The 16768-nt window shown below is 33.9% G+C and overlaps 1 protein-coding gene across 1 annotated transcript in view; it reads left to right on the forward strand.

Annotated features, from left to right (window-relative positions):
• The window catches only part of l(1)G0289 (plexin domain containing lethal (1) G0289), a 32440-nt gene extending 25530 nt beyond the window's left edge, over positions 1-6910 (forward strand). The window contains exons 2-8 of the mRNA XM_018446191.1: positions 2470-2942; positions 3059-3388; positions 3907-4099; positions 4623-4832; positions 5327-5725; positions 6068-6204; positions 6551-6910. Coding sequence (XP_018301693.1) covers positions 2470-2942; positions 3059-3388; positions 3907-4099; positions 4623-4832; positions 5327-5725; positions 6068-6204; positions 6551-6619 — 1811 coding nt within the window. The 3' untranslated portion in view covers positions 6620-6910. The remainder of the gene's footprint in view (positions 1-2469; positions 2943-3058; positions 3389-3906; positions 4100-4622; positions 4833-5326; positions 5726-6067; positions 6205-6550) is intronic.
• Positions 6911-16768: the final 9858 nt, after the last annotated feature.

The following is a 16768-nucleotide window of genomic DNA, read 5'->3' on the forward strand; positions in this document are numbered from 1 at the left end:
TTAAACGTTATGGAATAAGACAAATATTTCTGGCGCATGTCGTAACTCGACGGCGTATCTCGCAATTCTCTTCGTGACCCGCAGTCTCTCAATAATTGCAGCAAATGAAGTTAAAGCAATAACGTGGGAGGCACAAATACGTAAACGTTTTATGCGCTCGATTGCTTTGCTCTCCGCTTCTGTTCAATTTAATTTGTTCAGGGAGTACCTTTCTACATGCATATTATATTCACGCGAAAGTTTTACACGCTGTCCATGCATGTCATATCTATATTATCGATATCACTCTAAAACGGTCAGGGTTATGAATATTAATTCTATGAAAGATGTAAGTCGGTCGCACGAGTCTCATAAATTTACATTACGATTCATAGGATTATGTAGCTGAGATAGCGATTATACAATTAGAATGATTACGGCTACTTTGCGAATAGCGTCTGTCACGACCGCATCGAATCGCAATGACGTAATATGAGCGAAAACGCGAAAATTCGCGATGTGCAACGTGACTTAGCGTGGATAAGAAACGCATTTGTGTCGATCTGGATTCGAGGAAACCTTTCCACAATTCGACGTAACTTTACACGTTGCCCGATTCACTTGCATTTACGATTTGCACAATTCGGCGAAGCGATTTTACAATTTGCCGCTACTGCTAAGAAATCGAGTCGATTCACTGCGCAGTTAATGAAACTCGTTCGTACCTGAGAATTGATCTGTTTGGTGAAAGTTTTCTGAGCTCGCTTTGATTGCAGTTTTTCAACAGAGCTATTTTATGAGTTGACAATTATTTTATTTTTATATTTTTGTTTATTTAGTGGATAACAAGCAAATATTGTTATTCAAACTGATGTTTCACGTAAACTTCAGTCATTAAGATAATAGTTTTTCTTTGTATGCGTTCGATAATTTTTTAGGAAAAAATATCTAGGATAAAAAATTATTTTGAAATGTAAATCATGTGTGATGGTGAATTATAGAACGGAATTCAAATTTCCTGAGGGTAAAATGGGATATCAGAGGGTTTAGGATCATTAAAGAGAGATAATTTCGTAACGATGAGGGAAAAAGCTTTCCAAGATAGTAAGCTGTTGAGTCGATTGGTTTCGGTTTACGCTTTTACATTGACGTCAAGCTTGCACGTTCGCTCCGATTTGTCGGATCGTCAATTATTGCTTTATCCGGTCGATCGTACCGCCTAACTTCCCGTTCCTCTTCACCGATGATTCTAAACACTTTTATGATGTGGAATTCAATGGTCATATTTATTAATATAATCTATCTAATAAAATAATTGTTTATAATTTTAATCATTTAAACATGTTTTGAACTGTGAATTAATCGTAATGAGCGATACAACCAGAAAGGTAGAATTCTATAAAAAATAAATAAAAATATAAAATAAAATTTCTTCATATTTTTCTGATTTTTCGAAAAGAAAATTTTGTATAAAATAGCAATAACAAGTTGCGATATCAAAATGACATTAAAATGAATCTTAATGATTAAAAAATTATGTTTGGTAATCATTTTAAAGTGATTTTGATGTTATGATGACTTGTGTTATATAAAAAGATAATTTGGGATTCATATCGTTTTATCGATAAATTGTAACTCTAGAGTAAGCGGAATATGCTGAAAAAGCACACAAAGCATGATTGAAAAATACACGCATGATAGTAAATTGCTCGTTCTAGCAAAAGATCCTGATAACGAATTTAGTGTGAACGAATTGTGAAAAGTTTGTCTCGTGCCACTTTTGCCCCCGAACTGTCCATTAATCGCGCCGCGGCTATCGCGAACGTAGAAATCGAGGTTAATCCGCGTTTCATGGCACTGATCTCGGACACCGGTGATGGGCTTGACGTTGACGCATCGGTTAAATGGACACCCGATCCCCTCGAAGGGAATCACTCTTGGTGAGCCTGTATGAACTGGAGACAATGCACGAATGCAACACAGTCATATGTACGTGTCATAGATTGATCCTAGTCATCATTCAATAATCAGTCGTAGTATCGTAATTGCAATGCTAGCTCAAGGATAAATTGAGACGAGTTCTTTCGCTTGCGATTGATATACAGAACGTATCTCTCTCCGCTTAAGATATGGATGGATTATAAGTTTGTACTATTAAATAAAGAAAGATTATCTCTAAAAATTTGACCCATATAAAATAAATTACTTCAATCCATTAAAGACCGATTCTAAAATATCTATAATATTTTCTTTCATGATGGCACCGAACTTATTCTTTTACTAAATCCTTAAGATTATTTAGAATTTATTCTGTAAATTTTAAATTAAATTTGTTAATGTAATTTTTTTCATTGTAATCTTTTTCGGAAAGACGAGGAAAGATTAAAATAAAAATAGTAATGTTCATGCATTCCAGCATTAGAAAATATTTCTCTTCAATACTCAAGATTTCGACGCCATAACTAGAATACGCTTTCTCCTCTATTTCAGACGACTCTTACTATGGTTATGCCGGGTGGAATGGCAAGTCGTCGTTCGATCATTACATTTCGAATATCAGACTGATCGACGGTAAGAATGTAGAGAGAGTACGTCGAGAGGCGCCTGAAAAATCGGTGATGACGACTGAGAAAGACATATCTAAGCATCAACCATCAGCACAGCCGCAACCACAGCAGCAGCAGCAGCAACAGCAACCACAACAGCAACAGGAGCAACCAAAGCAGCAGCAACCGCAGCAGCAACAGCAACCACAGCAACAGCAACAGCCGCAACAAACGCCAGCAACACAACCGACGTCGAACACAACCAACGCATCCGCCGACGTAACGTATTCGACAGTTTATTCGATCAGCGAAGCCACCACCACCACCTCCACTGTTCGGCCACCTGATCCTATTTCCAGCTCCAAGCCGGATTCAAAGAAGAAGACGTCGCAGACAGTAAATCCTGCAACCGACACGGTAGGTGTCAGTAATGGATTTATTCAGTCATTTTTATGTTTAGATTCGCTCGTGAAGTTGCCAATCGCGTCACAACTGTTTAACAATTATTGCATCCGTTTGAAACTTGTTCGCAGGCGACACTACACATATGGACAAATCGCACTCTGGCAAATCGCAATATAACCGGCAAGGAGCAGCAGCCAGAATCATCAGCGGTGAAGGACACAACAGAAGATGTCATGAAATCCGACGACAGCGATATTTCCTTTAACAAATTCTCCGATGTGACCAACGCCACGCTTACACAAAACAACATCACTAAAACGATGTACGACTCCCATCAGTATTACAACAGCACTTTTATCGTCGACACCGATATCTGCAAAAAATACTGGGTCGACATGGACAATCATCCGGATCTTAGGGTCAATCATCTACTTAGTCAGAGCCATCGACGCGCCGCGGTGAGACTCACTTGTCATTATTTTGTATTATGGCGATTCTCTTGTGAAAAATTGAAAGTTATATAAAATATACTACATATTGATACTTTTAGATTTTATATAACAGCAAAGAAAAAAGCATATAGATACAAATATAGATATATATATATATATATACACACACATTCAGAATATTCAATCCCTATTATAGCAAAAAATTACATAAAACAAGGAAAAAACAGTTTTGTTGAAATATCTAAGAATTTAGCTAGATATAGATCTGAAAACAAATTTTGTTGAACTATCAAAATAATTATGTGGAAGACTAGAATGTTAAAACTTTTTGCAGCGTTGCTCATCATTTTTTAATTACCTACACAATTATTTTGATGATTCATGCAATTATTTTTTTATATGTATCTATCTAATGCAAAATCGTTCTTTCCGTGAACTTATATGTAAGAAACACGAGAACAGTTAATCATTAAATCCTTATAAGTCTGGATAAGAATTGAACTATGATTTCTATGCTGTTGCAGACCGTTAAGCTGAAGTTTGATTTCCCATTCTACGGCTATAATGTGCGCAATATTACTATCGCTACGGGAGGTTTTCTATACACCGGCGACTACGTACACAGTTGGCTGGCCGCTACCCAGTACATTGCACCGCTCATGGCAAATTTCGATACCCGCCTGTCGAACGCCAGCTACGTCAAGTACGCTGACAATGGTGAGTCATCGGAATCTCGAATGGATGGCATTTTCATGCCATCTGAAGAACGTTCGTTCTTACGTTTTCCTCCGAACGAAAGTCAATCGTTGCCAATCAGTGCCCATTACGGTCGAACCATTTAAGAGATTCTTCGCGTGTTTACCGTGACTAGTATATTTCAAATAATCCGTGTTCAAAAATTTAAAGAAATCCTATTACGATCAGTGAGTTCTCTCATAATTTCGCATGCTTTTCAAAACGTTTGATAGCCTTCTCAAATCCTTCCGAGCTGATTTTCTAAATCCTTTCTCCTCGCCGGATTGATCGTGTCGCAAAGCATTCGCGTCAGTAGTTTCTGCGATCAGCAATCTTTACGGGAGGTGGAGGGTGAGAGAAGGATAAATCGACGCAACGATTTGCCGATCGTAATTACACGCCTCATCAAACAACCAGTGGCAAAGAAACGTGGCACAAAATGTAGCCGGAGTCGTGCATGGATCTCAACGCGATTGTTAAATCCTCTTTTTGATTTGTACGACAGGTACGGCGTTTACGGTGGAATGGGAGAAGGTTGTGCTACAGGACAGGCCAAAAGCCGGCGCGTTCACTTTCCAAGTGACCTTGCATCAAAACGGAGACATCGTGTTCGTCTACTCGGTGATACCGGTCCTGGTTGAAAAAATCGCAGACACAATGCATCCCGTCAAAGTGGGCCTCAGTGATGCCTACATCATGGATCGAACTGTGTTCTGTAAGTATTCTCTTGCTTATTATCTAATTTGCTCGTTTATTTGTTGGATATATGATTGCATCATGGAATAATATCTTATCATTATTGATCATCGGATGTAGAAAAACTTCTATGTGGACAGAGAATAGTGTTAATTATGAACTCATAATCAGTCTAACTTGACATCATAGAAGTGATCAGAAATTCTGTATAAAGTAGCGTATCTCTTGCGATTTTCTATGATAATAAACTTGCATGGTCTATCACTTCCGTGATAAAAGTCAGAAATTTACAATGTGAGATGTGAATTATCGCGCACAAGATGTTATTTCTATTTATTAATTATTTAATTTATAGATATCGAAGAGTATCTTCGAATTTACATTAAAATCCAGATATAAATTTTTGAAATGGTGATTTAAATAGACATACCGCGAAATATGTTTATTGTTTTAACAAATTAAATATATCTAAAGATACACCCCGAAAATTCTATTCGAAAACTCGCTTTGCAGTCGTACGCCGGAAAACCATTTACGAGTACCACCGTGTCAACTTCAATCGGCAGGATATAATGAACTGCACGGTCATTTACCTGAAAGCATTGCCTACATGCCTCAATTCCGACAACTGCGTGGATTGCCTGACAAAGGTGCCAGACTTCGATTGTAAGTGGTGTTCGGAGCTGAACAAATGCAGCACCGGCACGTCCCGACAGCGACAGGAGTGGTTATCAAAGGGTTGCGACGTCCATAACATCAAGGAGGTAAACAATTGTCCAGCGCAAATTACAACCTACAAAGGTGACCAATATGACCACGATGGTCATGTGCATCCAGAGGAGCCGATCACCACCAATGAAATGGGCATAGAAAAACACTCAACATGGTCTGGCAATACTTTGGAAAGTCCTAGTAAGTACTTTTGTTTATCGTTTTTGGTGGTATTGAGTCATTAATTGAATTTGACAAACTTTTATATATATATATGTAGATCCGTACGTGATACAAGATAGTTTCAAATTTTATACAAAAAATGCAATTTGTTAATACAGTCTTAAAACCAGCTGAAATTAATTCGCATAATTTCCGCGATACTTTAGCTCGAAGTACATTTAATCGTTAATCGAAATAATCGATTCACAGAATCGAAACAAACGAATCTTGTATTATTTGCTCTAATAATCTCTCTTTTCTGTTAAAATTCAAGATAATCAGATTTGTCATATTAAGCAATTTATTCCGTTTATTTTTTAGATTCGAACAAGGTGAATATGGGCGTTTCAGGGATAATCGGCATTCTCACAGTTATCACTTTAGTGGTAGGTCTCGCGGGTTGGGGTGTATATGCTTATCGTAACCCTCACAGCGCATCGGGACAAATGCTAATAAGGGTAAGAAGAGTCTCTTTGAATTATAACATTAAATTATAGCATTATGTAAATGAGTAATTATCAATATTTCTCTTTCCTTTTTGTTCTTTTCCACTATCATCGTTTGCATTTATATTATTAATTAAAATATTATTTATTGCCTCTTATTGATTTTTATTGTTACCTATTAAAAATTAAATATTAATTATCTAATTATAAATCATTGAAATATTGATAATTACATATTTTTCGTTTCAATTGACTATTAAATATGGATTTTTCGCCTATCGATTTTATTGGTTTCTTAATACCAGATATGTTAATTTTGCGTTTACTGATCTCATCTATCACGGAATTGACCTTTCAGTATCGTCCGAGCCAATGGAGCTGGCGAAGAGGCGAAGCCCGTTATACAGCCGCGACTATTCACATGTGATGAAGTGTCGATGGAAATCCAGTCACAGTCAATGCGAAACTGTCGAGTAAATTTCCTATTAATTGTAGTCGAACATGTCGAGTAAATCTGCCAAATGCGATGCAGAATGTCTACTCACGATGACCCATTGCTCGTCAGGTTTGCACTCAATCGCGTCAATACGAAAAATCGCTTTTCTCATGCAACGAATTCCACGGAATCGATTAACAAGCGACCATATATTGAGAGAACATATCGCGATATTTAAACGATTTTATAAACTCTCTCGTATATATAAATATTTTAATGATATGAGACAAATTGCTTATAATTGACAATAATTAAATTTAGCTTAGAAAAAAAATCTATTCCGCTGGAAATTATAAAACTTCTATTTACTTATGACAAGTTTACGAATAATCGCTATCAATTCGGTGTAACATGTATATATAAATTCATTTTTACAAATGGAAAGACCGCTCTCCTTACGATTGTACCAAACAGAAAAGGTTTTTGGAGACATTGTGAACCGCATCTTTTGCGACACGTCTTCAAAACAATGGTTAACAATCGGTACCATTTCGTTGAGTTTATTTAGATATCAAATCCGTACAGAATTATTAGTTAGAATTATTATGCTTATTCGTGAATAGATGGAAATGCGATGTTCGATACAAGGTCCTTTCTCGCATACCAATGACGTTGGAAATTGTACTCGGCGAAATGACACCGGTATTAAACCATGCTTTGAAACACGACCGATGACACAAACTGCGGATACGAGACCGATATTGTTCTGACAGACTAAGGCTCTGGAGAATACGTTCACGGTTTCTCGCAATGTCGGAAGAAGATGATCGTAATATCGAGACACGGATGACGACCGGCAAACGCCGAGCATTTATGTGATTCTTAGCAGCACGTGGTATACCTTGTTATTGTTTGAGAATTCATTTTCTTTTTTTTTAACGTTAGACAAATTGAAGTAATTGTTTTATATATACGTAATATTCACGGCAAGAAGAGAGCAACGTTTTAAAAAAGGAAAGAAAAGGAAGAAGAAGAATTGAAAATAAATTGAAAATTTCGATCTAGCGCGAGCGTGGTGAAATTTGATGGGCTTATGCTACAGTTCGGTAGGCTGTTCAAGAAGTCATCAAAGAAAGAGGAATATTTTTAAATTATTTATGCTTCAGTTTACATCGTTCGAAAATGTGTCCTAGAATCATCGTATTGTTGTCGTCACATTCCAAAGCATACACGTTTCTCGAAAGTGAATTACAAAGCCACGTACGAACTGTAGTTTTATCGTCCCAAATTATCACACAAAATACACATCAATATATATAAATAACTATACAATTATATGTATTAATAATATTATATATATACATATAATTGTATATAATTGTTTATGTATATATTATTGAAAAGTATATACATATAAATGGTTATGTATGTTCTGTAATTATATAGTTTTAACTATATAATTATATGTGTAGTTACAACTATATATAGTCTTTTTATATACAAAAATATATTTTACGACAGAATTTTTTGAAAATCACATGAGCACTTATAAAGCGCGTGAAACGATAAATGAGCTAAGAGAAAAAAGGATAGCACGAGATAAAGATTTTATAGCATCTACAATTTCATTAGTTTGTGAGTGTATATAGTAGTTCTATGAAAACAATATAATTTTTATCTATTTTTAAGTGTATAATTTTCACTGTCAAAAGGTGCCTTCTTCGTGAAATTTTCAAACGACATATACTGTATAATAATAAATAAGCGACGGAGAGGCCTGAGGGAAAATCTCACATTGTAAATCACTATTCCCAAAAGATTGTTTCGATCCTCTTTGCGAAGTCGAATTTTCTACGCAATAAAGATGTAGTGTTATGAATATCTATAAACATTATAATTTATTAATGTTAATAGATATTCATATTGCGATATCGTATTGCATATATCGATTGCGATTTTACCACGCGACGCAACTAACGGAGGAGACTGGAATGAATTATTGTCAAACGGTTTTTCTTACATTACTGTGTACGATTTAATTCATAGTTTGTGATAATAAATATTGTAATTATTATAGTAAGTTTTATGTAGTTTCTCCTTATTCGCGAACACTTTTTGAATAAAAAATTCCTTACACCCAGCGACAAAAAGTAAATAAATAAAATATCTATTTTGCAAAAAAATAATAGTTTCAGCACGATATAATTATTTGCAGAAGTGTACGTTTACAAGACAATTTAGATTGAAAAATCATATATAGCATACTTGCAGTCGATAAGCATCTTGCGGTTTCGTATCTCGATTACCAGGTGACACTCGGTGCATTAAATTAAACCATGGGGCTTATTCCTAAATCTATATCGTACACGAAAATCTATAATATAAATAACACATATACTATAATATTTTTGTATGCAATGTTTTTTTAGAAATTATATCCGCGAACATCAAAATATATTAGTACTAGAATGTAAAATATTATACTTTTGTTTTCAAATTTACATGTATCATACATACAGTTTTATCAATAAATATAAAATATATTTATTGGAGATACATACAGTTTTCTTTTTATTTCTTATAAGAAATTGATAAATTGATAAATTTTTCATCGTTATGATTCAAATGTTGCGATATATTGTTATCATTAGATATTCTTTTATGTTTTCATGTATACATTTTTAGATAAAAAACAATTTCAAGAGTGCCATTTAAAATATTACGGCGTGAATGTGACGCTTTCTATGTAATCGCTTTGAGGAAATCTTGAATAGCTTCCTCAATCTTCGTTAAATCCTATATGTTGCCGTCATTGTTCTATTGCAGTTGGGACATTCGTAAATGACTGGCGTCAGACTGAACACGTTAGAACCATTTAGTTATGCGACGAGGAAATTGCGACGAGAGCACCTCCGGTGCGGAAGGAGTGTACAGTGCGCATATGGAACGTATGCAGTCGTAATATGTAATGAGAATACGTCGGAACACGTATGTTCTCTCGGGAATGTGTTGACATGCCGTATCGGAGTTTCCTTTCATACGAATCACACTGCGAGATAGTACAGAGTTTTAATCTTAATATTTAAACGTTAATAAAAATTTCATCTCATTGAAAAAATAATGCATTGCACTTGAGAAAAATAGACTTAAAGAAAAAGATCTCTTTAAATAAAAATTTTATTACTTTGTTAAAAAAATTGTTTTCTTAAACAATGTAACAAAGAACAGAATTTGTTTTCTTGAAAATTGCCTTGTAAAACTATTATATCTAACGCGAAAATGCAAGCTTCTCATCATCTTTCCTGAGAAAGGAATGCTAAAAGGAATATGTAATTGCATCGACGCGTAATGAATGTATTCTCGTATACGAATGAAAACTGAATATATATTCGCGAACTAATTAAATAATCATATTTACTACATTTCCAATTTATTTTCTTTTATCAAATTTGCAAATTTGTTCGCTTGCTGTTTCTATGCTGATAATATATTGCAATAATCAAACATATTTCATTCACGTGCAGTTTTAAAAAGAATGTGTTGTCGTGAATGCTTAAATAAAAGAGAATTCGTTGAATAAAGATTATCTAACAAATAATACGTCACAGAAACGGAGTAAGACTTCGCCATTTTTTGCTGCAATTTTTATTAGATTAATTTTAAATAAAATAATAATAAGTTACCATTATTTTTTATAGTTCCTGACGTAAAAGTTAGTTAAAAGAAAGTATATTTTTCGCAAAAGTTATATTTCATTCTTAAAGCTATTCTTCTTTTTCTGCTATAACTGTATCAGTTGCATTGCGGTTGAATTACTCCATTTCCACTTTTATGAAAAATTTGTAATTATATCTTATTTAATACTACATACATCTACTTTTTTCAAGACCATATCATTCTTCTCGTTTTATATGTCACCGAAGGCAATTTTTCCTGACTTTTTGAATGTTTTATCACGTATGACGAGCAAAAAAAATCACATGGCTTTTAGAATTTCGAGATTTATTTGCACAGATTTTAAAAAATCGGACTTCATCCACGTTTTTATTGAATCTTTCCAATGAAACGGATTTTCGACGCGTAACGAATCCTATTTCGCCCTAGCGATATGTGACAAAAGCTGCCGCTTTTCGATGCACTGAGGATGCTATATATGTTTTTTATCGTACCATAGAAATCTTTTGTAGACGCAGTTTTCTTCTCTGTATAACCCATTTTAACTTCTCAGTTTAATTACGAAACTAAAATCGCAGAAGCATTTCTTTATGTCAAACATTAAAATTGTTACATTGTCTAAAACATTTTACATTGTCGTATACTATAGTGTATAGTATCCTAGTGGTACACTAAAATGTATTATTAATAGATTTAGTTAGAAATATTAGAAAATATCCTACACTTTACACTTTCGAATTTTAATGTCCTTACTTTACATACACTTCAGAATTTTAATATCCCTATTTTACACTTTAAAGTTTTAATATCCTAATTCATAGCATATTAAAATTCTAGAGTGTAAAGTAATGTGTATAAAATTTGAGACAAATGTCACTTATCAAAGAATCAATTATTAACAGTGACAAATAAAATTTTGGATTAATAATAAATCTAGCTAACTGTTTAAGTAATTATCATGTTAAGAAGCCCTCCCCCATTATTACACGGAGAATTCTTTTAGCCTTATTTTCCATTTATTTATAATATCATCTTGGTTAGTCGTGTATGTGTCCGAGAGAGTAACCACTTAATGTAATCGTGGGACAGAGTCCTCGAAATTATTATAAAATTCATATGAAATCTCTATGTATAATTCAATAATTACATATGCAACCACGAGAAATCATTGTATAATATTAAATAAAATCGTATATTTTACCAAATGACTTCATATGTAATGAAAGAAATTTGTAATCAAATGAAATCATATGAAATCAAATAAAATCATGGGACAAATGTAATCTGTGGGACAATATTTCAGCTAGTGGTTACTCTCTCTCTCGTATGTGTCAAGACTCTTTACAATAAAAAAAACTAAATATCGAAGTATAATTGGAAGAAATAATATTTCTCTATGTCATAACGTTTCGTCATATGTGTGTTATTTTTACGAATGTAAACTACCGTTTTAGATTCAAAGGATTTTCACGTCCCGAATTGCTATAACGAAATTTTATGAGGCCGCCGTGTTGCAATTCCAAAACATCGATTCACCGTTACGGATATCGGGCTGACTTCATAAACGAGATGGGCACGTGCGATATTGTCAGTGAGGTTTATGTTCATTGCATCAAGTGACGATTGAAGCAGAGAGACTCAGGATATATTTTAAAATATAACATCGCGTACGCTGCGTAGTAATAATTAAACCAACTGCATTTATTTAAACAGGATTTTTAAAAAAGCTTTAACGGCGCTTCTAAGATAAACAATTCATACGCATTCATCACAAATATTTGCGTTCGCGATTACTTAAGACACATTCATATTTCACGTTTCACATAAGCTTTGAGTCCTTAAAGTGGAAAAAGAAGAACTCGAAAGATTGTCAAAGGAGTTGCATGTGGACGTAAATTGCAAGATTTTAGCAAACGTCATAAGATAGGACACTCGCTGCGAAGTCAAACACGGCAAGTTCCTCGGGCTGCTTGCTTATTGTTAATTCAACCGAGCTACCAAGCTGGGCGCAGGTCTTTGCTTGCTTTAGCATTTGTGTTTGAGACTGGAGTCTTTGAATCAAGACAACCGTCAACGAATAAAACGCTGACTACAGTATCCGATTGTGTACAATGCTGTCCACGAGCTCGGTAGACTGAAATTACGCGGCGATTAATGCTACCGCTATCAAACAACAAAGCTTTGCTGATATTGAGAGTCAGATATAAGCATGTTGTTTTTAATGCTAAAGTTTGCAAGCGTAAGTTTGCAAACTTGTTGATTTATTCGTTTATTATGTTTATAATTTTATTTATAAAGTAGATTTAATTCATAATTATTTTATTGTGCTGTATTCTAGTCGAATAATAGTATTAAAATTGATATATGAAATACTTTATTTTATATATATAGGGTATTAAAAAACATTCATCGTTTATATGATAGATAATATACATCATACTGAGTAAGCATAGGTCGAAAACTCAATCGTTTCTAAGATATAAACAATTTTGTTAGTATCATATAATTGACTTATTTTACGTTGTATGCGACGTGAAGATTTATCTCTGTGTTTATAAACCGCGTTCTGAATGCTCCGCTTCAATTTTCATACATGCTTTATAACGAAAAATTTCACCGGAAATCAGTAAGTTGACATCAACCATCAGCCATTATGTTTGGATGGGCATTATGGGAGATCACCTTATTAGGCTTGTAATTCTCCCAAGTAAGTTATCAGTGCTATTTACCCCAATTTTTTGTTTCATATTTTATGCAAAGAGTAGAAAAAATTATAAGTTACGATACTAACATACAAAATTGTTTATATCTCAGAAACGATTGAGCTTTCGAGCTATGTTCACCAAGGCTTTTTTACTCAGTATAGTGTGCACTATCCACCATATAAATGCTGAATGGTTGTTTTAACACCTTGTATTAATATAAATGTAATAACAGTTGATATTTAAACAGCAAACGCTTGAAGAAAATACTCTATTGTTAACGAACAATAATTGTAGGTCTCTTATTGTTTTGCTATTTAATTAACGGTTTAAAATACATTTAGCAATTATTTATTATAAAGTAATTAATAATATAGCATATATGTTTATAACTACGTCACAACTAAGTTATTAATTATCAAGTTAAATATCAATATGTAGTTATTATTTCTTTGATATTGTTGCGAAAATATTACGACTCAATATTTTGATGAAAAATGAGTAGTTTCGATTGTCTTTCATTAAGGAATTAATATACCTGGGATTAAAAAAATTGATTTTTCAAAAATATTTTAACGAATTATGAATATTTTAAACTATGATTGTTTACAGCCTGAACAGAAAAAAGGGGGCCTTTGCAAGAAGCTTAAGCTTTTCTTTTGAGAAATGCTTAAACTTTTCTACCACTGAGCTATCCAGTGCCAATTTGAATTGCACAGAGTGAGTGACGCGATGTAAAGCACACATTGCCCGCCATTGTGCCGACCTCTCTATATTCCGTGCATTTATATTGCTGATCTTCTTAACTCGTTTGCATGTGTTTTGCTTCCCATGAGATCTCTCCTTTTCCTATCTCTCCTTAACTATCTTCTCGTCGATCGCACTTTCGTATTTTTTATTTATCCCGTATCTTTTATTGCTTCGTCTCTAATAACTTTCGAGTTCTCTCATTTTTACAATTATATTTTGCGCGGAAAAAAATATGTAAATTATGAATCTCTCTGAGAGGAAGAAAGAAAAGATTTATAGGTATGTATTACGCGAAAAGTGAGGGACGTCTGATATTGTTGAAGCTGCTGATCTATCATCTACTTTACATACCTACATTAAATTGTGCTGCCATAAGCGAAATTAAAGAAGCAGTTGAATATAGTATCTTTCATTATAATTTATGTCAAAATAAATAATTTTTTTGATATGTTACTTTTTTCACATTTGATAATTATAGGTGTAATAATCAATACTGTAGAGTAGTGTAGAAAGTAACGCGTCAACTCGATATCTCTAATTTTCGCTTTAAATTTACGGTCTTATGGAGAGTTGGGAGCTTTTCGAGTTCTCCCTTTCATAATTTTCAACAGATGTCATAAAGGCAGCAGATAATTTAACGCAGCCTTGAGGGAGTTTTCATTGTGCAAGCGGGACATATTGCGAGACTTAATAAAATACAGAAGTTGGCAGCTGCGTACGAGAATAATTGTCTGCGGTATCTCTTACACTCCCGTACACTCGGTTTAACGGAGAAGAACGTGATGCTTGCGGGGTAAAATACATGAATTTCCAATTTCTCAGGAGAATTATACAATAGTTGCAATCGCTGCTACCGTGGCACAATAGTAGCGGATCGTTAAAGGAAAAAAAATAAAGAAATCTCGTTGTAAAGTACAATATACATATTTCATCGCGTGTTGTTGACATGGGCACAAATAAAAATTCTGCCAGCAATACAACGGAAGACTATAAAGGATTTTATAATGCGCAGCGTCGTGCGATACTTGATACCGCGGTATTCCATGTTGCATTGCGTTGGTCAACATTGAAATATTACTTTTGCACTTTCCTTGCAATAAATCCCCTTTTAATGGTGCGATGAGATAACAGAACGTAACTGTCCTGAAATTTATAGTGTCTCACCGACGGAATACATGTTCATCGTTATTGTTAGCTGTCGTTTATTGATTTTTTTTCTTGGTTTCAGCACATTTAGTAATAATAAAGAAATTTTATTTTTCAAAGAAATCCTACGATCCTATAATGAATTTGATTGTATGATACACGTTACACTCTTTTTTATACATTATTACAATTTATTACAAATACGTTATCATAAAAAAAATTTTTATATCGTACATCACATTAACATTAACTTTTAAAAGATGTCTATTATAGTTTTTATAAACATGGCAAAAAAGCTGTTCCATAAATATTTTCAAAATGAGAACGAAATATTTCCATAGTATATCCATAAAATTGGTCATCAGTAAAATTGGTAGAAAATGTGATTAAAAATTTATACGTCATTTCGTGAAACGCTCCAAAAATATGGAAGCTTCCAACCTTTCTTATAGCGTAACTACGACCGTAGAAATAAAGCGTTGTATTATTTATCAGATTTTTGCGCACAGATGGTGGCTGAACGCAATCAGATATACCAACATTCAAGTGCTCGAGAAAACCACCTGTTATTTTCTGCAGCGCGATTTCCAAGCACGATGCACCAGCGAAAGCTTGAGGAACAAAATGCGCCGCAACTATTCTGGGAGAAATGTATTTCATCGACGGGAAAAACGAAAGGAAATTAATTGTTTCTATTCTCGGAAACACGAAACGAAACGAAAACCTTCGCGCCGGATAAAAGGGTACTTTATCAGAATTACTGTCGATACACCAATGCACAAATAATAATTGCTGTTACTCTTCAAGTGTTTCGCCGGAATAACACGGAATAAGAAAAAAGAGGGAAGCTGCAGTCTGCAGAAATTTCGCGCAAGATCTCTTGAACGAAGCTAAGTTATTTCTTAAACTTACATAAATAAGTTGCGCGAACGACAGGATAAAATTTCTCAGCTTAATCCTGAAGTTAAAGTAAATTTTAGGATTGAGGATTAAATCTAGCAAAGTTCAATGAGAAATATGAAATTTACAGGAGAAAAAGATTAAACCTTTTACATTGGCTTTCTACCGAGTTCTTTTAATACTACATGAATTTATAATGAAGAATATCGAGACTATAGGAATAATCGCCCGTCACTCTACGAAGAAATAACTATTCGTCATCTTCTATCAGCGGATTGAACGTCTATCGAAGAATAGATGTTTCAAGTGGGATGTCAGCGAAAAGTAAAAGTAATACGTGATGACAATATGAACACATGATTATGCAAGAGTCGAAAAATAGATTATAGGTCAGTTCGATTTTGATAACCTTGGCTTCTCGAGAGAAAGACGGGTCGATGTCGAGGATGGCTCCAGACATCCTGGCACCGACAAGGAATCTCGTGTTCTCTCCGGAACATATTCCGGAATGTACAAGATGACCGACTCTTTATATCACGGTAACATCCGCCCATACATCCGGCATTGATCAGAAATATGGCTATAAGGAACTGAGGAAGGCATAGTCGGGTACATAAGATTTTATTTTATAAGTCGTTATTTACTTTCTAAAAGTTATCAAAAAAATGTAAATGACTATAGGAAACTTCTATAAAAAATTCTATATATCATATAAATATGTCATAATATGACATTTAGACACATGAACTCTATGATGTAATATATACATATATTACCAATGTTTTTTATGTAACATTTCATATATGATACGACATTTATTAATGTTAAATTATTTCATGAAATTATATCCATTTCAAAAAATTTTACTATATTCTTCCTATTTTTTTGAAAAACTAAAAGTTTTCGATGCATCTCTTTCATTCTGTTCACAGTACCCATGGATGGACGTGCCTTTAATCCTATATTT

Source organism: Mycetomoellerius zeteki, unplaced genomic scaffold, assembly GCF_001594055.1.
Source record: "Mycetomoellerius zeteki isolate Tzet28-1 unplaced genomic scaffold, Tzet1.0 scaffold174, whole genome shotgun sequence".
Lineage (NCBI taxonomy): Eukaryota > Metazoa > Arthropoda > Insecta > Hymenoptera > Formicidae > Mycetomoellerius > Mycetomoellerius zeteki.